Here is a 23,827-nt window from a genome sequence, read left to right as displayed (position 1 = left end):
GTAAAGTCTGTGGTATTTTGTTACTTTTCTGCTCATGGAAGAGTAAATTGAGGATAATTTCACTCTTACCCAGCAGACATCTCACATGGCTTTCTAAGAAGTTAAAGGGAGTTTTATCACCTACTCTAAGGGCTGCCATTGACTGAATTGATGCTGTTTTATGCAGTGTAAGCTATTAGCGTAAAGCAGCTGTGGCTGCCCCATCCCTGGCAGTGTTCAAGGCCAGGTTGGACACAGGGGCTTGGAGCAAGCTGCTCTAGTGGAAGGGGTCCCTGCCCGTGGCAGGGGCTGGAACTGGGTGAGCTTTAAGGTCCCTTCCAACAGAAACCAGGCTGGGATTCGGTGATTCCATGATTTATGAAGTGCTGATTTGATAGTACACCCTGTTGTACTCAAAGCACGTGCCAATGGAAAACTAGGTCTGTGATACCATGCTGGTTACCTTCTAATTCTATTTGCATATGCCTCTGCTCTACAAAAGTACAGAATTAAATCATTTCTGGTCCTGCCAAATTGCTGACACTTCTTGCTGCATTGAAAGCATTCTGTAACACTCATGAGAACCACAGCCACTTACTCGTGAGGGAGGCATTGACATGGTGGATGATACACGAGCTGCTGTTTCAACACATCCTTCTGTGTTTCTCAAGAAATTAAAGTTATTCAATCAAATACAGGCATTTGCTAAAGGAATCCAGCATGGGGACTGTAACGCTTTGTCCAATATCTGGCCAGGCAGTTTAGCATCAATTTTTGTCTTCTTTCCTCATTAAGTTAAAAATTACTTTCAGATTACTTCTTTTTCTCTGCTCAGCTTTCCCCAGATGCATTTTTCAACCTGGCTTCTTCCAAATAAGCTATTTTCTCAAAATGGCTTTTGCATACCCTACAGATCCCTGTATTTTCTCTATTCCAACTCTAACTTCTGGCCTCTTTCAAAGTCGGATACCACGGACCTAGTTCCACTGTCCCTGTTTCTAATAGAATATGCAAAGCAGGATCAGCCCCAGCTTTGAACCCAGCGAGGGCAGCTCTGAGAACAGCAATTACAGACGCAGGCGTGTTCTCCATGACTTGGATGTGGCTTCCTTCCAGTTCCTCTGTGTCCTGGCATCTTGCACCACACCAGCGCTGCTCCACAACAGACTCCTCTGGAAACACGTCCGAGGAGCCAGAACTCTGGAGTGTTTGTCATTTGCGTTCTGTTTTCCTTCCTGCTGTCTTTTATGTTGGTGTCCTTAGAGCCGGACTTATCAGTATTGGTTCAGATCCATGGGAGACCACATGTGCATTGCCAATAACAAGTGGGGCTTATTTAGGTACCTCCATTCCAGTTGTTTTATGGATCTGTTCAGGCCTGTTCATCTCCATTCACCTTGACAGCTTAATTCTTATCGTAGACTCCCTTTGGCAGATAAGAAGCTCTGCATTAAGAGCAGAAATGTTAGTTGCTCCAACAAAAGGCTCAATTGTTCTGAATTCCAAGGTCCCTGTGACATGCTGAGTGTCACCATGCTGTTGTCAAGAACCAGCCCCAGTATGTTACGTTAATGTTGTTCTTGCTGAAACGTCCTTAGGATCTCCTCCCAGACTAAGCATTTCCTGACCAACTCTTTGTTCACCCTTCCTCTTCCCTGTTCGGTACCTGCTCCATTTACCCGTGGTCCTCAGTAAAATAACCAGCTGCCCAAAAGTGCCCTAAGACAAAGTTGTCCCCCCATTTGATTTCACTCATTTACTTCCTTCACCTCTTGGTACATTCCTTTCCAACAGCTGTGTGAGAGAAGGCTGCAGCCACAGCCTACCCTTAAAAGTCAGTAAATGCTGGGCTGAAATCTCTGCTCCAGAGCAGTGATATCAGCAAAGAACTTGGACCCGAGCCTCTAACACATCAGCTAGGGAGAATGCTGTGATCTTATTGCACCCAGACCATCCTAGAAGCACTGTGCTCCCGGTTATCCAGCTTTGCTTAAACAAGGAGGGGGTGTCTTCTTGTTTCACCTGATAAATCCAATTAGGAAAACAGGCTGCAGGTAGACAAGTAGGATTGAAATGATTCATTAGCCTGCACTACCTGGTGTTTTCCAAACCTGTACAGCTTGGCTTCTCTTTGTACAGGATGCTCTGGAAAACACTTGCTTCGTGAGACTGAACCTTATCAAGCTGCTTTTTATTCTTTTCCAGCCTGTTTTCCCTAGCTCCTTTGGCTAACGAAACACAAACAGTGTAATCAATAAAGACTTCTTTTCTTATTTAAGGCACTCGAGAGCTTATGTAAAATCTTTGGTATTTGTTAGCATGATAACATTGTTATGCTCTCCTTGCTGATAGAAATATCAAAGCCAGCTAAGAATAACTCTGCAGCAGACAGAGATTTGTTTCCTGGAATGAATGCAAAAAAAAAGCATGTATGCATTGCATACAGGTTCTGACAACTAAGGGGAAAAATTACCCGTCATAGAAATAAATGAACACTTCAAACTCCGATCTCCCCTTCCCAACAATGGCATTTAATGAGCCAAAACACAGTGAGTTTTGCTGAACATTTAAATGGCTCCAGGATTTTCAACATCTTCTCTCTTGTTCTTATTCTGAATGCTGTGATGGTGCATGAAACTTGGGTTGCACGCAGCATTTTCCAATTGCTATTCTTCTGCTGGGAACGCCACGTAAACTTGGTTTGCTTGGGAAGGTACCACTGGAATTTGTGAGACTTTAAGTCTAGCCTGGGGTTTCCTAAAAATCAATCCTCCTCATTAGGAGATGTGCAAAATGGCACTTTCCCATCCCTTTGGTCCTCCAAAACGTACTGGGTTAACATTAAACTCTCCCGTTTTCCAAAGCTGAAGGTAAAGTTCTGCTTGGGAAGTTACAGAGGCAGCCATCCCAAAACTTGGCAAGCCATCCCTTGCCAATAAAACTCACTGGGAAGCACACAACCTTAATATCCAACCATCACAAATGATGGCTGTGGGCAATTTGTCTGTGGAAAGCAGTGGAAATCTGAAGTTCAGGTGTTTGTTACAGCAGCCAGGATACCCCAGCCAGGCTGCTCTGCAGCTAACCGGGTCTGTGGTTTTGCAGTGTCTGACTGGGAACCTCTGATTAGGAGATGCAAAAGAGAAACTCCTCTTTAATTGTAACCAGACTGAAGTCTATGTATACGGTGCTCTTTGTTTTCAATGGCCTGAAAATGGGCACTGAGTTTTCACAAAGAACAATTTAAAACACACACACACACATATCTTAAAGATTAGGCACATGATGAAGCTTTATGGCTCAGAACAAGTATAGGCATTGCTGGTTTGCCTCCTTTCCTGCAAGTGTAGCACAAATACTGTAGCATTTGCTTATAGACTAGTCATGACCTCCATTTAAGAGCTGGAGAAGAGGGAGCCTTGTTTTCACGCTTGCAAGGAAAAGCTTGGCAATGTGGTCCAAGTTCATCCTGTATTCTCAGAAAACAATGCAAATTTGAATGAAAAACTGTGTGGGTTTTTGTTTTTCACATTTATTTCATATAACATTCTTTCCAAGCCAATTTCATGGGGTTTTCATAGGTTTGTTTGAGGGCAGAGTCATTTCCTCCCCTCCAGATGCTTTGGTTTGGCAAAAGTGACGTGGTTGATGGGGAAAACCCTCAGATTGAATTCCCAGGCGCTGGGCAGTACAGTGTCCATCGGAAGCTTTCACCCACAGTCTTAAAGCACCCAGACTGTGGAGCACAGCCTGAGTGATGGTGTCTGCGATGGCATCTGACAACTGTGAGGGTGCTGAGGCACTGGCACAGGGTGCCCAGAGAAGCTGTGGCTGCCCCATCCCTGGCAGTGTTCAAGGCCAGGTTGGACACAGGGGCTTGGAGCAAGCTGCTCTAGTGGAAGGGGTCCCTGCCCGTGGCAGGGGTTGGAACTGGATGAGCTTTAAGGTCCCTTCCAACCCAAACCATTACAGGATTCTATGAACATTTCTCAAGCCATTGTCCAGATTTCTGAAAACACCACCTCAAAGGACGTCCTGGGATCCAGCACTTCTGGACGCACTCTACCTAAGTACCTTTTGTCTCTCTGCAATTCAAATTCCCATTTTCCTGAGTGCAGGGTAGAAGTATTGCATGCCCGAGGAGAAGATCCATGTGTTGGTCTGCAGTTAGGAGCTGCCTCCCAGCAGCATGTGCCTATGTAACGTCAGGCACCTGCAGTGTCACTGCGGGAGCGTTGTTGTACCTGTGTCATGAACTACTTGGCATCGCCAAGGTAAAAAGATGATTACTTCTTGTAAGGTTTCCTCCACTTCTGAAATAGCAACCGAACTTCTCACATATAACTTGGTAAATGGACACGTGCATATATAGAAAAGGAAAAAGTGGGGATCTACCAAAGAGAAAATCCTTCACTCAAATGCAAAATCCTGGTGTTCTTGACAACCATTTGGGATCCACATTGAAATAACCCAACAGTCCCCCCCTAGTATAAGCCATCCTGCTGCCCTCTGGCCTTTCCTTGAGGCTAACTGTTCCCTGGGAGCTAGGGAAGGGTTGTACTCCATCAGAGCCATCATCCAAGATGTCTCCTGCCTCCGAGTCCTCCTCATCATCACGCTCACCACTCGGATCCAGCTCTGGAGAGCTCTTTTGCAATGCTTTCCCTTGGAGCTCTTTGATCTGGGGCTCCCAGACCTAGCACTGCAGGCTGCAGCCTCAGCGTCAGCCCCTGCCCTGTAATTGTCTCCCCAGCCTTGCTGGGAGGCTGCTTATCTCTGCTTTTCCTGTTGCTTTTCAGCTTGTTTTCCCTCGCCACCCCCAAGCCTTCTCCTAATGTACATCAAGCACACCTCAGCACCGTGCTCTGGAGTTGCTGCCTATCAGTTTCCCTGTATTTAAATAGCAGAGGACATTGGGAGGGAAGTGGGAATGGTTTTTGTGGCAAAGGTGGGTTGAGATTGCTTAGCAGTAGGTGAAAGGGGTTTGGAACAGCAAGAGGTGAATGGATAAACAGGGAGAAGCATATTATTTGAGCAAAATGACCATTCTACTCCAAAACTGCTCTATTTGCTGTTAGCAGGAACGTAGCTCGTCTTATGTCCACAGCCTTGTGCCAGACTCAAGTGCTGCTTGCAAAGCAAATCAACATGTATTTTAACGAACATTACTCTCTGTGGGTCTGCCTCCCCCCCCCCACCCTGGGCTCCTGTACCTGCAGAAGCGATTTGTGAAATGGTTTCCAGATGACAAAAGTGTTTTGAGTTCCCCCCAAAATGAGAGGGTGGCTGAATGCTCATACCTGCATCAGAAATCACAGTCACTTTTTCCATGCCTGGTTTCCTGCTGCTTGGGAGGCAGGATATGAAGGGGCTGCTCTCCCCAGAAACTTTAACTCTCAGTTTGATCTTAATTCTTGCTGTCAGTGTGGATGGATGGATGTCAGTACTGGTTCCTGGTGGTGTGATAAAATGAAGTCTCCCTGTACCATGCATGGTGCGCCCCTCGATAGGCTGTACCCCACAGCCCAGGTGATGCTGGTACTCTATGTGTTTTTCAGTATCTTCACCCATTACAGTGTGTGATTTGGTCTCCAAGGGCTATTTGGTGTATCCTTCTGTTGCCTGCACAGGTATCTGAATTGTTAAAGGCAGCAATGAGCACATCCAGGGGAAATCCCTGTCCCTGGCTTTCAGACCAGGTTGCTCCAAGCCCCTGTGTCCAACCTGGCCTTGAACACTGCCAGGGATGGAGCAGCCACAGCTTCTCTGGGCACCCTGTGCCAGCGCCTCAGCACCCTCACAGGGAAGAGCTTCTGCCTTATATCCAACCTCAATCTCTCTTCTTTTAGTTCTATCACCCAGGCAGGTGTAGCTGCCACCATAGTCGAGTGTCCAGAGCTTGGGCAGTGTGAACATGGGGTCAGCTGTGGGACTGACTCAGCTAAATTCAGCCCCTGTAGCCCCTGCATTTTATCTGAAGTATCTCATTTGGGTATTTGGTAGCAATGAATCTACCAAGCGTCTTGCTGTGGGTTAGATAGCATAGCCAGTTAGTGTATGACATGTTATAAACATGATAGTGATCTCCCTGTGTAGAGACTCAATGAATTCCTTGGGCGCTGGCAGCTCGTATATGCAGTTGGGTGTATATCTCAATGCAAAGACTTGATTACCTGTGAAGCCACTCTTTTGTGCTGTGATAAACCCGTAGGAAACCAAAGAGATTAATAAGGGCAGACAGCTAATTAGAACCATTCCATTTTCTTATAGGTAAGGAAAACCTGTGTGACTTTAAGAGCTGGGATTTAACTGAAGAATTAGAATGGTTTGTGTTGGAAGGGACTTTAAAGCTCATCCAGTTCCAGCCCGCTGCCATGGGCAGGGACACCTTCCACTAGAGCAGCTTGCTCCAAGCCAGTAGAAATTAGACTAGGAAGGAAAGGGTTTGGGGTGGATTTATAGCTGTAAAGAAATAAAGTTTCAGTGGAAGTTGTTAAGGAGTTTTAAAAGTTTCCTTTTAAAAGGTTACCTTGAAACTTGGGCCAAACACCTTCCTGAAACTTCACGAAGCAGCCAACCCCCCCCCCCCAATTACACTGCGATGTGTAAAACCTGAGGAGCTATCTGTATACACCCGCAAGCATTTACTACTTAATCCGGCCGCATCCCCTACTCCCGCAGAGGATGAGAGCGCTGCAGTGATTGAAAAACTCCGGCCAGGAATTCCAGTAAGGGAAGAAGAAAAAAAAAGGGACAAAACCCACGTGGGAGCCTCAGATTCAGCTCCTTGTGGATGGGGGTTGTGTTTCCCTGCAGTCTTTTCGCTGCATGCCCAAGCTTCGGAGGCTCCCAGACGCTTCCCACGATGGGGTCGGATGCCTCCGGGGCGGCGAATCGCCGCCCCGGAGGCATCCGACCCCATCGTGGGAAGCTTCGGGGCGCGGCAGAGCTCGGTGGTGGCTACGGCCTTTCCTCGGGGAGCCTCATGGGGAGGAGCCTCCTCTCAGCAGCTCCAGTTCTTTTCACTCCCCGGCCTTTCTCTAAGCTCCACTTCTCGTCCTAAAGCAGCCGGGATCGGCGCTTCCTTACCCCGCTTCACACACACACACACACACACCCCCCCTTAGGGATGGTGGAAGCGGAGGGAACGGGTGTTGCATCGGAAGCCTGTTGCGGGTTGTTGTGTTGGAATCGAGGATGACTGAGAAGAGGGAAGGTGGTGGTTGTTTCCTGGCTTTGGTAAGTAAGACACTTGGTGAAGGGGAAGGAGGTGTGTGTATGGGGGGGATAAAGTTAGGCGAGGAAATAACTAAAGCAACGTGCTGTTACAGCCTGCGTCGCCAATTAAAAGCTAGCTCTTGTTTAGCCCCGCTTTTCTCCCTCTCAGAACTTTATTGCGCTTCTTCTCCTTTCCTCCTTTATTTTCCTCTTGGAGCAACTTCGGAAAGCTAACACAAAACGCTCACAAATCTCTCTGCGAGGGGATTAACCCTCCTGACCGCCCCCGGATTGCTCGGGTGATGGGTTTGTGGCTTGTGGCTGGGTTTGTGCTCTGCCAGAGTGTCCGGGGGTGAGGAGACGTTTTTAGGGGGGGGTTTGATCGCGCTGAGAAACTTCTGGTTCAGGTTTCCTAAACCGGGATTTGGAAACTTTAAATGCGGCAGCAATGACATCAGGATGTGACTGAGAGCCCTTCAGAGGCTCTAAAAGTGGGGACGGGATGGGCTTTTTATAATGGTTGACAGTTATTACAGCAAATATGCTTATTCATCTCGTGCAGGCGTGATTTATACTCCTCACACTTTCATGTGGCTTTCTGTTGTCCTGCTTTCCGTTTGCGAAGGAAGTAACGCTGGGACGCGCGCTTCAGTCCCCTGAAGTCTTTTAATCTGTAATAATTGCATTTGTTTCATGTAATAACTCGCCATAGGTTTAGGTTTTAATGTGACCACAGCAACGTGAGGTGCTCAGAAAAAGAATCTAGTTTTTGTTCTATTTTATGGTTATGACTGATCCCATCGCTCGTCAGTCTGAATACACGTGCCCTGAGAATTAAGGGATTTCTAAGCAAGAAGGGCTGGGTGAGAGAGGAAGTACAGGCCCTCAGGTAACGAGTGACTAAACCCCATCCCCTGCCAAGATAACTGCTCTATCTTGTCAGGGTTTCCACAAGCACTGCCAGAAAACTATTGCTTCTGAGAATTCCTCACTGCCATCACGTGCATGGAGTGTCTGACAGCATCCGTGCTCTCATCCTCTTTTGGCCAGGTAGTTTGGGGTTACCTGTAGGGATTGCCTGCTCCGTGCAGCTGGGATGCTCTTCCCAGGTGGGGTGTTGCCTTCAGGAAGGCTTTTGAAGGTGCTTTAGTTTCTCCTGAATGCACTTAGCTTGTTTTCTGTCTTTGCTCTATCACTATGGTATTTTGCAGTCAGAAGGGACTCCTTTGCTGCTGGAAGCACAGCCTTGTGTCCGGTTCCTGTTGCTCAGCCAGGGTGGTGGCATTCCCTCCCTTGGGATACACAGGTGTGACTCAGGGGCTGCCTGAGCCACTATGGGCTGGGCTGGCTCTCCTTGGGTGCTCTGAACACCATCACTCAGCATCCAGACCTGTTCTGCTCTTTGCTCAGAGGAAGAGCATGTAAACCCCAGGCAGTGGAATACATCTCCCAGGAGCCAGTTCTGGTACTTGGTGGCAATGAGTGTTCAAGGCCAGGTTGGACAGGGCTTGGAGCAACCTGCTGTAGTGGAAGGTGTCCCTGCCCTTGGCAGGGGTTGGCACTGGGTGAGCTTTAAGGTCCCTTCAACCCAAACCAGTCTGGGATTCTATTGATTCTCTGTCTTTTCTGCCTGAGTGCAGCAACGCCACCATGCACAGTGCTGTACATCTAACTCATGTTGCCTGTACAAGGGTGACTTTGTTTGTTTGATTAACACATGCCAGTTCATCTCTTGGATACCTTCATTACTGTGTTTGCACAGCACCCAGCTCCCACCTTGTAAATACAAAGTGCTGATGTGAGGCACTTAAGGCATAGTTACTCCTTTAGAGTCCAGAAGGAATTTGGAAGATTTTTCCCAGATCACCTATTTAAATGCATAAGGAAGTCTTTGTTGGGTTTACAAAAGGCCAAACTCAAAGCTTTTGACTGTGTGTGTGTATTCAGCTGGGAAAAGTAAAGCTTTGGTTGTATCTGTGCACAGTGACCAGCAAAAGTAACCAGTGATCCCCAGTCATCCCTGTATCTGAGCTTGTAAATCTCTTGCTGGTGTATGGACTTGCCTGGTTGGGGACATTATTTGTTAGTATGGGTTCCTTTAGTTCACTGGGAAATAAAGCCAAATTTCCCATTTCAATCTCAGCATCTCATATTTTCCCTAAGATTCTGTTATAACTCAAACGGATTTTAAATTGCCCCATTAGAAGCAGCACGGGGTGGGGAGGAAAGAGGGTTTTGTCTGTTTTTAATCCTCTGCTGGTACCTTATGCAGCACTTCCGAGTTGTTTCCTGAGCAAGATAGTTTTAGTTTACTGGTAATGTTGATGTCTAATCTGAGTAACAGTTGCTTACCCCCTACTCCTGCTAAGTCCTATTGAGAGGAGCCCAAATAATCATGAAGATCATAGAATAGTTTGGGTTGGAAAGGACCTCAAGATGATCCAGTTCCAACCCCCTGCCGTGGGCAGGGACACTTCACACTAAACCATATCACCCAAGGCTCTGTCCAACCTGGCCTTGCCCACCACCAGAGGTGGAGCATTCACAACTTCCCTGGGCAACCCATTCCAGTGCCTCACCACCCTAACAGGAAAGAATTTCTTCCTTATATCCAATCTAAACTTCCCCTGTTTAAGTTTGAACCCGTTACCCCTTGTCCTGTCACTACAGTCCTAGAATATCAAAGTTGGGTAGAGCTACCACAGCAGGTTATTGCTGGATTTTCAACGCATGAAGTTTATTTCAATGAATGCATGAGATAAGCTGCAGATAAAGGATGAGAAGGTAAAAAGGAATATTCTGAGGGAATTACTTCATAGAGTGCATGAAACTCTGTGAGGTACAATGTGTTTGAATGGATGAATTTGAGCTGGCGTAGATGCTGCTTGATCTCTTACCCTTACAAAGAATTGCAGTATAAGAACATACCAGAAGTAGCTAATCCTCACACTATTTTTTCTTACACATGTGTAAAGTGAGGCTCTGAAAATTTACTCTTTGGTCCAAGTTATTAGAAAGCCATGATGAAATCTAGAGGGTTTTGTCTCATAGAATCCCAGACTGGTTTGGGTTGGAAGGGACCTTAAAGCTCATCCAGTTCCAACGCCCTTCCACTAGAGCAGGTTCCTCCAGGCGCCATCCAGCCTGATCTTGCTGTACCCAGTGAGCAACATCTTGTTTCTTGAAGACACAATGTCAGGTGGTGAGAGTTCTCAGTCTTCCCTTGACGTTGTTGGTGCCAGAGATTTCTGGAGTAAGAGCAGGATCTATAAATCTTCCTGTTATCTCATTATAAGCAACCACATGTTTGGGACTAGGAGATAGCAGGGCTTGAAATGCTTATTGGAGTAAACTTGGAGCTGTTGTTGACTGTTCAAAGGGAGCCACATCCAGCTCTCCTGATTGGAAAAACATGAGAGGGAGAAAATGCCAATCCCATAGCTGCCTTCTGTCTCTAGCACCAGTGTCAAAGCCTTACAAGTTCAGTATGAAATTTGCATCTCACTGATGTAAAAAGGACATGGAGCTGTTGGAACAAGTCCAGAGGAGGCCACGAGGATGCTCAGGGGACTGGAGCACCTCCCGTATGAAGACAGGCTGAGAAAGTTGGGGCTGTTCAGCCTGGAGAAGAGAAGGCTGCGTGGAGACCTCAGAGCAGCCTTCCAGTATCTGAAGGGGGCCTATAGGGATGCTGGGGAGGGACTCTTCATTAGGGACTGTAGTGATAGGACAAGGGGTAACGGGTTAAAACTTAAACAGGGGAAGTTTAGGTTGGATATAAGGAGGAAATTCTTTACTGTGAGGGTGGTGAGGCACTGGAATGGGTTGCCCAGGGAGGTTGTGAATGCTCCATCCCTGGCGGTGTTCAAGACCAGGTTGGACGAAGCCTTGGGTGCCATGGTTTAGTGTGAGGTGTCCCTGCCCATGGCAGGGAGGTTGGAACTGGATGGTCTTAAGGTCCTTTCCAACCCTAACTATTCTACGTTTCTATGTAACGGAGAACAGCAGATGGACGCAGCAGAGCACATAGCCCTTGTGGGATTGGCGCTGAGCAGCGGGACTCTACTTAGTGCTGTGTCCACGTCTGTAAACTGTGCTTTTAAGCATATTTTACACATAGAGTCATAGAATAGCCTGGGTTGGAAGGGACCTGCAAAGCTCATCCAGTCCTAACCCCCTGCAATGAGCAGGGACATCTCCAACTAGATCAGGTTGCCCAGAACCACATCCAGCCTAGCCTTGGAATGTCTCCAGGGATGGGGTATCCACCACCTCTCTGGCAACCTGTGCCAGTGCCTCACCACCTTCATTGTAAAGAATTTCTTCCTCACATCCAGCCTGAATCTGCCCTCTTTCAGTTTAAAACCATCACCCCTCATCCTATCACAACAGGCCGGGCTAAAAAGACTCTCCCCATCTTTCTTACCGGCCCTTTTTAATTACTGAAAGGCCACAAGGAGGTCTCCTGACTTGGTTTGAAAGCTTCCTGCATAGGTTTTCTGTGTTGAAACACAAGAAATTATGTGGGTTTATGCAGTTATTTCTCATTCATTCACTGGTATTTAATGACTACTGTGGGTCAGGCTTTGTCTGGAACTTGCTGTTTGTGTACCTGTCTAACAGTGACTTGGAAACTCTCTTTTCACGGGTAAGTAGAGGCCTCGAAAGTGAAATTATGGCACTCAGGAGCCTAAGGACACTTGATGAGCAGCCTCTTTCACTTGTGACACACTAATAACAGACTGAAGCCCTTGGTCTTTGGGCTGGATTTAGTGCTGCTTGCTGCAGCTGTTAGTAAGCAACTGCGTGTTAAACTGCGAGGTATTTTCCTTTGAGAGGAATTTCAGTCATGCCTGCCGTAAGCGGAATTTGGAAGTGATTTTAAGTAGATCCACCTCCACACTTGACCCAGGCAATGGAATGGAAAAAGCTCGTGGCCTTCTTACAGAACTTGATTCTAGAGACAAATTAGCTTAAAAGGCCTGGTTGCTGCAGATGACTTACAGCAAGGACCTGGTGGCTGATGCCTGGGAGGCGAAGGCAGTTGTGATGCCCAGGAATGTCACTTGTGGAACTCGTCTGAGCAGCTTTTGGATGGCTTCATTGTTTGTGCTGCGCAGAACAGGGTGGCTTGGCAATGAGCAGCTTCCATCAACTCCCCAAGCCCGTGGTTCAAGTTACCTTGTCTATAGACTGTATGAAAATAGGTGTCTGGGAGTTCATAATGCGACAGACACTGAGCGGTGGTGGGCAAACACTTCCCTCCTCACCGAGTGCAACACGTTCAGTTGCAGGTTTGGCTTGGGCTGTACTTTCTATATGTTCACAGGAAAGACCCTTCGTGCTCTGTCAGTACCCAGAATGAGACCAGCCCATATGGAATCATGGAATAGTTAGGGTTGGAAAGGACCTTAAGATCATACATCCTCATGTGTATAAGAAAGAAGCTTCAATGTCCTGTTGCCAAGATCTACTTTCTAAACCCTCATTGTAAGGCAGAGTAGAGGGGGGTAGCCCAGTTTGTGCTGTAAGTGTATACAACTCTTAGTGATGAGTCCTTTCGTGCTACTAGGTTAGAGGACTTCAGGAGTTGTAAACATCTTAGCTCAAAGCTTCCCACAACAGGCTGAGCCCTCAGGTGTGGTTAAACCAGTGGATGGTTGATTGTGTAGTATTGTAATTAGGTAAAATATTACGAGTTTAAAAAGTAGTTGAACATTCTGGGCTGTCATCTGAGAACCTCACTTGATGCAATGGCTTAGCCCTGCTCTCCGTAGTGTTGGGGAGAATGGCTCTTGGCCTGCTAGGGACACCACAGACAAACTGACTGTGCCGAGTGCAGAGTGATGCTGTGGGAGCTCTGGAAATGAAGAGCAGAAACCCTGGCTTGCAGAGGATCGCAGCGTGTAATTAATTAAAAGTGAAATTAAAAAATCAGAAAACAAGCTTGACACATCATTTCCCCATATGAACAGAATGCTTTAGATAAGTATGTGACGTGTGAGTATATTCAGATGGTGGCCTGCAGTTGTTACCAGAATAACATCATTTGGGGAGACCTTAGAGCAGCTCCAGTGCCTAAAGGAGCTGCAGGAAACCTGGAGAGGGGCTTTGGACAAGGGCCTGTAGGGACAGGACAAGGGGAATGGCTTTAACCTGCCAGAGGGGAGACTGAGATGAGCTCTTAGGCAGAAGCTCTTCCCTGTGAGGGTGCTGAGGCGCTGGCACAGGGTGCCCAGAGAAGCTGTGGCTGCCCCATCCCTGGCAGTGCTCAAGGCCAGGTTGGACACAGGGGCTTGGAGCAAGCTGCTCTAGTGGAAGGTGTCCCTGCCCGTGGCAGGGGTTGGAGCTGGGTGAGCTTTAAGGTCCCTTCCAACACAAACCAGGCTGGGATTCTATGAGTCAGTTTGAAGGAGGCAACAAAAACGTTGTTTTCAGGGGGTTCCATGGTTTGGTGTCTGTCAAACGAACAAAACCCACTTCTTCAGCCAGGCTCCTTTCCTAATTGATTCAAGGGTGTGTTTCCAAGTTGTCTTCCTTTAGCCATATAGTGCTTGCACTGACTGCATCCTGCTTTCCCTGGGGATGGGACAAGCCTGGGTGTCTGCCTGGGTCACCCAGGACACCTTTGTGCTCCCACTGAGGAGTCCCACACAGCTCCATGGTAGGGGAAAGCCCGATTCTGCTCCCTATGTGTTGTTATGTTGTTCTGAGCAATAAGTCTTGCAATTTCTCTTGTTCAAGCAGCAGCTTGTTTGCTCATTTGCTTTTTAAAATCAGGATCAAAATGGGGTTAATTTGCTGTTGGGTTGTACTATCTTGTCACTGCTGCAGCTGTAACGCTGTGGCTTTGGTCCAGTGGGAAGAGTAGAGCTGTTCATAAAAGCAGCTTACATAAAGAACCCCAACTTTCACTGCATTTCCTAACACAAAAGTAATCATATTTGTGCTAGAGGCCTTCAGACTGGCAAGTAGTTCTGCAATAACTCTGAGCTCTAAGGCTGTTTTTCTGTGTCTTTTCTCTCCGCAGCCGTCCTGGGCCAGGTGATGCTATACAGTTGGCCTCTCCCCTTGATCCTTCTGAGCAACCCTTACCTGTTACTGCAACGTTTGGAGATGTTGAGCCCCTGGATGCTACTGAGCTGACTGCAGCAAGGTATGGTTATAGAGCCATGGGGAGCAGCTGCACACCGCTCCCTGGTGTGGGTGGGTTGAGGACCACGGAGGTCAGCATGAGCAGGGATATTGCTGTCCCTCTTCTTGGCTGGATGTATGCCTGGTATGGCCAGCTGCTGATGGGCTGGCTCACTCTGTCTGTAGGCAGTGGAGCATCTGTCAGTGGAAATCTTGACTATCATTTAAATCTCCCTCTGTCAGACCCTTCAAAGGAAAATGCTGTTTGCCTCCCTCTGAGATTGAATCACTGCCATGTAGTCATGCCATGTGAAGGTGCAATATAGACCTTGTATTTTTTAGGTGCTTATAGTCTGGTTTTTTAGTTATTATTTCAAGGTAATTGATCCTTTGGGCATTTTCTTTAAGTCTGAGAAGTTCTCCTGGTTATAAAGCTTTCAGGTATCTCGCTGTTGGGATATGGAGTTTATTGCCTGCTTTTACTGGTGCTGAGAAGGGACGCTGTTGCTTTATTCATGCTGGTGGCAGTTGGGTCATCAGGTTCTTTGAACGCATGGATTTGTCTTGACTGCCAACAGCAGAGGAAGCCTTGTAGGGTGTGTTTGGCTTTCCGTCATTGTGAATTCAGTGGAGTGTAAACATATACACAATATATTTAAGCTAGCATTAAATCTGTTAGCTGAACTAGCAATAGTAGGCTATCAAAAGGAGCTGGTGTGGTTTGCTCAATCCACCTTAAAAGCTGGGTGACTTTGCTGGTTGGCCAGTACTGGTCTTCCACCAGTCCCCAAGCTGGTTATTCCCTAATGCTGGTGGAGTGACTGTGTGAGAAACACACTTTTTCCTACAGTCAGGGTAAGATGATCTAGAGATGCTTCTAGTGGGAAGCCAGCGATGTGGATTTCTTCCAGTTCTTGTAAGTTCTTGCTCAGAGTTGTGTTTCATTGGTTTTACCAAATGTAACTGGGTTATGATGGGGGTTTGTGGATTCTGTGCTTTCTTACTAATGGATTGTTGCCCATAATAGCGAGGCTGTTAGAAAGGAGTGAGCAGGAACTGAGGTGGAGCTCTGAGCTGCTTCATGAATGCAAGGGAATGAAAAGAGACCAACACCAGAACTGCCATGGAGATTTGCATATGGTCTCTGGACTACAGGCTGAAATAGGAGATTTGGTTGCCCTTAGGGTAAGAGTTTGCTGTTTGCAGGGAAAAAGGCACTCAAGCTGTCTAGGATTAAATGCCACCTTAGGAAACACTTAGGAAGAGCAGTCTTAGAGTGTTCTAATTTACTGCTTCTTGTAAACCTCATGAATTCACACTGTTAGCGTTCTGGAGCTGGAATTTCAAGTTAATTATAATATATCTTTTCTTTTGACCTACTTCATAACTTCTGTCTTTTAAAATGCCTTTTCAGTGTCCAAAAGTTAATCTGGCCGTTCCTTGCTCCATCCCGGTTGCATAGGCTGGGAATGCTGGTGCTGAGCTGCAGTTACCCACACAGGGTGGCTGAGCCCAGTAGGGATGAGGGCATATGGACTGTGCTGCAACCACAGGATCTGGCTCTCGTTTCTGTATCCTGACCTTAAGGAAGGTGCAGGGATTTTCCCAAGGGTTCAGTGCTAAAAGGTTGCAAACTAGGGATATTCAGCATGGAAGGAGGTAGCTTTTCAGCTCCTGAAAGAAAGTGAGAGAGAAATACATTGGAGTGAATCTGGCTGGAAGCAGTTGTGTTTGTTGGGTTTAGTTTTTGTGTTTGTTATACAAAGCTGCACAAGTTAACTCTGGTCAGGATTGTTTGTTTTTCTTCCCCCTTTGTTTTGTACCCTTGCTCAGCTTTAGACATAGGAGCCAAGCTGTTCTCCATGCACTTGTCTTTCCTGTCCAGGCTGGTGTTGCTTGCTAGCTGCTTTTCTCTCTAGAGGTGTTCCCTGGTGCCCCAGCAGCAGAAAAGTGGTAGTTCCCATTTATGCCCACCTGCAGATGCAGTTGACTGGCAGAAAAGGGGTTAACATCAATGCAGCTGGACCCTGATTTAGCTTCTGTCTGAAACAGGCATGGTGCAACTCTCCTCCAGTATTAACAAACACTGCTGACTGCCCTGTGGTTTTTATCATAGAATCATGGAATGGGTTGGAAAGGACCTTAAAGCTCATCCAGCTCCAACCCCTGCCACGGGCAGGGACACCTTCCACTAGAGCAGCTTGCTCCAAGCCCCTGTGTCCAACCTGGCCTTGAACACTGCCAGGGATGGGGCAGCCACAGCTTCTCTGGGCACCCTGTGCCAGCGCCTCAGCACCCTCACAGGGAAGAGCTTCTGCCTAAGAGCTCATCTCAGTCTCCCCTCTGGCAGGTTCAAGCCATTCCCCTTGGCCTGTCCCTACATCCCTTGTCCCAAGCCCCTCTCCAGCTTTCCTGCAGCCCCTTCAGGCACTGGAGCTGCTCTAAGGTCTCCCCTTCAGGAGCCTTCTCTTCTCCAGGCTGCCCCAGCCCAGCTCTCTCAGCCTGGCTCCAGAGCAGAGCTGCTCCAGCCCTCGCCGCATCTCCATGGCCTCCTCTGCACTCGCTCCAACAGCTCCACGTCCCTCTTGTGCTGCTGCCCCAGAGCAGGCGGGGTAGAGCTTCTGCTTTTTTGGTGTTTTGTATAGAAATGCTGCACCAGAACTTTTCAATGTGACTCCAGAAAAACATCTCATGCGATGTCTCTGTGTCAATGCTTGGTGATTGTACCTCTGCACTGTACTCTTTTACTAGGGCTACTCGATGGCACGATGCAGTCTGTCTAAAGGAAACTCCAGTTATTGTTTTCCTCCTAATATTTTTAGTTATTTACAGATAAGTTCCTTTTGTTTCCGTGTATTTCCCTATCAGGAGTGTCACGTAGTGCAGATGGTGTGTGCTTTGACAGGGAAAAAATAATGGTGCGTATAAGGTAGGGGTCAGCTTGTGCTAAATGTCTTCCAGATGGCAGTGCATAATAAGAGATCAGGTTGTCCCTCCATCTGTCCAGTCAAGAAACTGTATCTTTGTTTTGCTCCTTGAGGATGACTGTCTGCCTTTCTTTTCCCCTGCTGATAACAGATTGATCAGTGACAGCACGGTATCATCTGCTCAGTGAGGAGATTTTCCTTAGTGTATCTATAGGGGAGTGCCCTGAAAAGGGCGAGGTAAGAAGTTCACTGCCTGCTCTGCCAAGCGTTTTTGTTTAGCAGTGAAACTGAAGGGCCAAGTTCGCTCTGATTTGCCTGTACATGTTGCACCAGCAGATTTTGGCTAGATGCATCTTTCTTTCCATGCCGCAGGTGCAGAGCCCTGCACGAGGACTTCTGTAGGAGAAGTGTTTGGATTGGAAAGGCAGAGCAGGCAGAGAAGTGGCTGTATGAGACCACAGTTTAGCTGGGCTCTATGGTAGAGGTGCTAAACGTGTCTGAGCAGTGTCTGTCTGTTCCCCGTGACTTGCAGCCTGTCTTGTGGGCAGAAAAGCCCTCCAAATGCCCAGGAAAAGGTGGCAGCTTAGAAAGCACTTGTTGCTGCATGAGCTATTTTGAGGTAACAGGCAGGGAAACCCAATCTGATCATTTCCACAGCTAAGGAAAGCTTCTCCTCTTGCATTTAGCCTCCAGCCGAGGTCGTCGAGCTGCTGCTGCAGTACCGTGTTCAGTCCAGGCTAGGCAGAGCTGTCGCAGCTCTGTTGTGAATGAAAAGGGGGATGACGGCGTGTTCTAGACCTCAGCTGGCGCCGGCCTCCCTCCCAGCTCCTGTTTTGCAGAGGGGACATTAAGCTGTCCTAAGGGAATTTACGATAGGTGATGTCAGATGCACTAAAAGCTGTGTTGCTTTCTCTGCAAATGGACCTTTCCCAGTCCTGTGTTTGACAGCCTGGGGGCTGTGATGCTCTCGGTGTGCCCCTTGGTGCCAGCAGCGCAAGCAGGCAGGAATACCCAGGTTATCCATATACAAGATGATCAGCAAGAGGTGAAGCTTGAAGAGTAAAGCTCATCCAGTTCCAACCCCTTCCACGGGCAGGGACAACTTCCACTAGAGCAGGTTGTTCCAAGCCCCATCCAACCTTTAACAAAGTCTACTTGCACAAGTGAGGCAGCCAGCACTTGGCAGGAGCTGTTTGTATGGGAATCAAGTATTTGGCTGGTTTGATGAAAGACGAAGGGAAATAATTTGTGGATTCTACCACATACCTCTTAAATATAAGCCCTATGCTTTGTGCAGGGCAGGGAGCAGAGCTCTTCCAAAAACGCCTGTATTTTGAGAGCTAGTTTTGCTCTGCAGAATGTTAGGAATGACATTAGTGAAAGCATATCCCTGAAAATCATCTTATTTTAAATGGAAGGACTTAAAGGGGGATGCTGAAGGGCTGTAGATGGGCAGTGGGGCCTGTGGGTGAGAGGGAAGCAGGTGCTACTGAAAGCAGTTAACAGGGAAGGGTTTATGTGTGCATAATATAAGGTCCATCATCCTATGTGCCTTCGGAATCCTTGCTTGGCTGGGCCCTCTTGTGAGTTGTTTGGGTTTTGCAATTCTCTGTATACTCTCCAACCTGATGTTCAGTATTTGCTTATTGTCAGCAGTTTCCTTTTTGCTTTAAAATCTTACTTTTTCCAGCCTCCCTGTGCCCCTGTAGAGGCGCATGGCCTTTGTATGTGTTTGATGCCATTACTGTATTAGAATAAAGACATTTGTAGCAAAGGGCCAAGTCCTCTGCGTGTATTTATTTATTTAACCCCATGTGACTAAAAATCTAGGAAGTTTATGTCACTGTCAGAGCAGTTTGGACAAACTGGGAAGGAAGGGGAAGGAAAGAAAGAAATAAGGAAGGGATGCATAAAGGAGAGAGAATTTCTTGTGAGAAATAAGTGAGTATCCCATATGGCACAAAGCAACTTCATGGATATGAGCTAATCAAGGTAAACCACTCTCAGAATGAGCTTTTGTGATCTTATTAAGTTAATGGAGCCGCTCTTTGGAGAATAACTGTCCTTGTGCTGCTATGTATTGTACCTGAAGTTAGGGATGTGATTTATGTTTGTCCTCTGTTTGTGCCTTTCTTTAGAAACATGTATACAATCTGTCCCTGAACCTTGCTAACTCTTAGTCCCACAATTTAATCTACCATCTGCAATTACAGTGTAATTACTGGGGGAAGGGGAGAGGAAATTTTGACAGGAATGGCAAAGATAACTGCTTATATTTAGTTCAGGAAACGTCAAACAAACTTCTCAGCCAAGGCCTGAGTCCGTGAATGCTTCCTTAAACCTTTGTGTCTGGATCTCTGGAAGCAGGAGCTGGCACAAGGAAAGGTTGTTGTGGGTGCTGTTACAACATCAGTGTCCTTCTAGCATGTCAGAGGTGCCCAGGAAAGGACAGTGTGGCGTGACAAGACCCTACACCACTCCTGCATTTGAAACATGAAGTCATGGGTTATTTAGTTCCTTTTCTGTCATTAGTTTAATGACCGTGGCCAAGAGCAAGGGGAGCAGTGTGGTTACCAGTGTGCTTAAAAGGATGGAGGATGCAAGTGAGCTTCTCACTGGGTGATGTTTTGGATACATGGGCGATGTACCTGTGTGAAGAGCAGGCTCTTTAAGCCTGCTCTTAAAGAGCATGAGTAGGCTCAGAAGTGTTTTCTTTGTGCTGCTTTTTTTCCACCTTGGGTTTTGCTTAAGGAAACCAAGTTAATGGAGCTCTAAGGGTGCATTATGTTCTGGTCTGCCTTGAGGAGAGGGAACGGCAAGGCAACCCTCCCCTACGTGCCCTGGATTTGGGCTGGTGCCTGTTTCCTCCTGTATCCTCGTTGGTGTCTGTGTGCCAGAGCCCTTCTGCTGAGAGCAAGAGCAGGAATGACTGCTTATAATGCCCCACGGGGCCTGGGAAGAAACTTGGTCTTTCCAGTCTGTATTTGCATGCTCTGGAAATCATGACAGGGCTGTTCTGCTTCTGAGGTTGGGGCCTGTGGGGCTGTGCTGAGCGGAGGGACTTGTAGGAATTAACGAACACAGCTGTATTACAGTCCTTTAATGTTAACATTCATGTCATAGAATCATAGAAATATAGAGTAGTTAGGGTCGGAAAGGACCTTAAGATCATTCAGCTCCAACCCCCCTGCCATGGGCAGGGACACCTCACACTAAACCATGGCACCCAAGGCTCTGTCCAACCTGGCCTTGAACACTGCTAGGGATGGAGCATTCACAACCTCCCTGGGCAACCTATTCAGGGATTATTGTGCTTTTAACACAGGGAGAGCTTTTAAAATAAGAGAGTTTTTTAGTCCTACCTAGACTTTAGGGTTTTATTCCTAAAAGACAAGTCACTTAATCAAATGCAAGTTGTACAGCAAGTGAGAATGGCAGGGGCTTGGAACTAGATGATCTTAAGGTCCTTTTAAAGCCAAACCATTCTATGATTCTATGAACTGCAAAGTAGTTATTAGTGATTTATTTGTTTTACTAATTTCATCTGCAGTTCAGTTCCTCTGGCAGTTAATGTTGTGCTCTATAAGAGCTATCAGAACTTTGCAGTATTACTGGCTATGTGGTCATCTGAGCAATAAAGTGAAATTGGGTTTGTAGGAAGAAGTAATCTGCGGGAGGGGATGAATCATAGAATCCCAGACTGGTTTGGGTTGGAAGGGACCTTAAAGCTCATCCAGCTCCAACCCCTGCCACGGGCAGGGACCCCTTCCACTAGAGCAGCTTGCTCCAAGCCCCTGTGTCCAACCTGGCCTTGAACACTGCCAGGGATGGGGCAGCCACAGCTTCTCTGGGCAAGCTGCAGTGATGCACTCCTTAGAGCTCAGGTTAGATCCAGTCAAAGTTCATCTTTTAAGGAGACTCCATTAAAGCTTCATGGGCACTTCTGATACTCATCAGCTTATTTTTAATAACCTTTTTGCAGTGCCTCCAAGCCTGATAACTGCAGAGAAGCTGATAACCTCGTGTCTGGGGATGTACCTTTGCCTACGGCCCCTGGTGATGGTGTAGAGCTGCCTGCTGAGGAAACCAAAGGTTTCACCAGGGAAATAAAGAGGTATTGTGCAGTGTTATTTCATACATTGCAATACACTTCCATGTCTGTGTATCCTTGTCTAAAGAAAACATAACCAGTGTGGGAGAGGCTGAATAACAGTTGTTTTGTCTAGGTTATATGAACACTTTGTTGCTACGATTTGAAACCAAATGGTAGGCTATCAGTATCTGTGTGCCAGTATATTTACTGCAAAAGGCCAGAAGAGGGAGCTTGGACTACACTGGTTATTACTATGTTGATCTTTCCTATATTTAATATTTCTTTAGGTGTTTTTTTCTGACTATTTTCCTCTCCTAAAGTTCAAATTTTGGGAGGTTTTTTGTTGCTTGGTTTGGTTTGGCTTTGTTTTGTGTGTGTGTCATGGGTTTTGTTGTTGTTCTGGTGAAATTTTGCTAGTGGAGGTCATATTCAAGGGGACTGTTGGACTCATTCCCCTCCAGATGCTGCCAGCACCTTTCCCACCCCACACTACCTATTTGCATTGTAGTTGTCAGTACTGAAGGAAGAAGTTCAGCTGAGTTTTGCTCTTGCTGAAGAAATGTTGAGTTATCTTAATTTTAAAGTTAGATGTTTCCTTCAGATACGCATTGATCGGTGCAGTAGTGTTTGATAGATGGCCTAGGGCACTTTGGCTTAGAAAACCCCCAAACTGAGTCCTCCCATCTCAGATACAGTCAAGACAAGACATGTGCTTGGATATTCATGTCAGAGCTTCACATGATGCCTGTCTCGTGTGTGATTAACCAGTCTCCTGTTGTGGCTTGGCAATAAAGGCATGCCCTTACTGTGACTCCTATTAATGGAAAAGGTCACAGCACAGCTGAGAATATCAAAGGGGCACTCCTTGGAGAATTGTGTTCTCCACCCCACAGATACAGAATGGCAGCTGGTGACAAACACATTCAAGGCAGGAGACTCCATGGGAAATAGTTACTGCACCAAAGCTCTGTTCGGAAATGCCACTGTGAGCAGGAGGATGCACTGAATCGTGGATGAAAACATACACAATAGGCATGTTCTGCTGTGGAACAGTGAATTAAGTGGCTGCCCCATCCCTGGCAGTGTTCAAGGGCAGGTTGGACACAGGGCTTGGAGCAAGCTGCTCTAGTGGAAGGTGTCCTTGCCCGTGGCTTGGGGTTGGAACTGGATGCGCTTTAAGGTCCCTTCCAACCCAAACCAGTCTGGGATTCTATGAAAAATTAATCCATAGTATAATATCTATAACATATTGGTTAATTATAACCAATTTAATGAACTTAATTGGTTAATTATAGCATGTTGGTTAGTTATTTGTTCTAAAGTTCTGATTATTCTGATCAGAAAATGGTGTCCTCCCTATTAGTAGTGTATGTGCTTGTTGTAACACACTTGTGCCAAGTCTTCTGTGTAATGTTCCTCCATGGAACTGTACTGGACCCATACATTTTAACCTGTGTGTCGTTGGCGAGTAGCTGAAGTGCTCAAAGGTCTGTTTTGCACCACTGTGCAAGTTCTGTAATCCTCGGAGGTTTTTCTAAATGAAGATGAAATGCCACGGCCATTCTCTAAAAATGGAAAGAAATGGTCACAGGAGGTTGTAAATTAGAAAATACCCCAAGATGTTGGCTCTTTCCAGAGCGTCATCCAAAATTGCTTGACGTTTATGGATACACTGCTCTGCATTTCACATTCTGTGTGTGCGTTAGCGTAGTCCCTGATGCCTGTTGTTTACAAATCCAAATAGAAACCACCAAAACACATGGTGATTTCTTTCCCCCTTTCACTGCAATTCAGCGTCAAAGAGAAGAGAAATAAGTTTAGAACTGAGCTGCTGGGCTCAGGCATTTAGATTGGCTTGTGCCTCTGTTTGGTTTTGATAATGATGTAGTGTGTTTAATAGCATGTCTCTGTGTGTGCATAAGAATCTCCCGGATGGGGTAAAGAATGATGCAATTAAGTGATGTTAGTAGAATTACTTAATGCAGAATCAAAATCCAGCCTCAGTAACTAAAATGTACGCTGTCAACCGTCCCTGTGCCTTGAGAGCAGCAGTCTTGTCACCCACAGCCTTCTTTAAACCTGAACTTGGGTGCTTGATCTATTTGTTACATGAAAACTGACTTTGCCAGACCTTAATGGAAAGTAAGATGCATGCAGAGGTGAGAATTGGAGAGATCTGTGGGATAAAGCATAGTTCTTGCATCCTCTTGAAAAGCAAATATATTCCTATCCAAACAGCTCTTTGCTGTTATAATCAGGCCCTTTTGTAAATACTACTTGGACTATCTCACGTTTTTATGGGATTCGTGTGTATTAAGGCAAATCAGCCATGGGAAATAATAGCATGCAAATTGGGTGATGTTTCGCTTGGTCGCGTTTATGGCAAGTGCCTGGACATCAGGGTTCTAAACTTCTGCAGATGCTGTGCCACTGCTCAGTGTTCTGCTGGATGGACCCTTGAGGCATTTCCTCAGCC

General features: G+C 46.7%; 1 protein-coding gene across 10 annotated transcripts in view; it reads left to right on the top strand.

Moving 5' to 3' along the window:
* The window catches only part of TACC2 (transforming acidic coiled-coil containing protein 2), a 128,198-nt gene that overhangs the window by 32,673 nt on the left and 71,698 nt on the right, over positions 1-23,827 (top strand). For 9 of the 10 annotated variants that reach the window (XM_057417278.1, XM_057417268.1, XM_057417273.1 and 6 more), the window contains 2 exons: positions 14,228-14,353; positions 21,241-21,372. In XM_057417278.1, the coding sequence (XP_057273261.1) occupies positions 14,228-14,353; positions 21,241-21,372 (258 nt within the window). Of the gene's footprint in view, positions 1-14,227; positions 14,354-21,240; positions 21,373-23,827 lie in introns of those variants that run through there. The other variant, XM_057417276.1, reaches the window with a different exon arrangement.

This window comes from Pezoporus wallicus, unplaced genomic scaffold (genome assembly GCF_028554395.1).
Source record: "Pezoporus wallicus isolate ANWC-B61680 ecotype Strahan unplaced genomic scaffold, APGP_CSIRO_Pwel_v1 contig_8188, whole genome shotgun sequence".
NCBI classification, from domain to species: Eukaryota; Metazoa; Chordata; class Aves; order Psittaciformes; family Psittacidae; genus Pezoporus; species Pezoporus wallicus.
The sequence above is the reverse complement of the archived record's forward strand: the minus strand, read 5'-3'. Positions and strand labels throughout refer to the sequence as shown.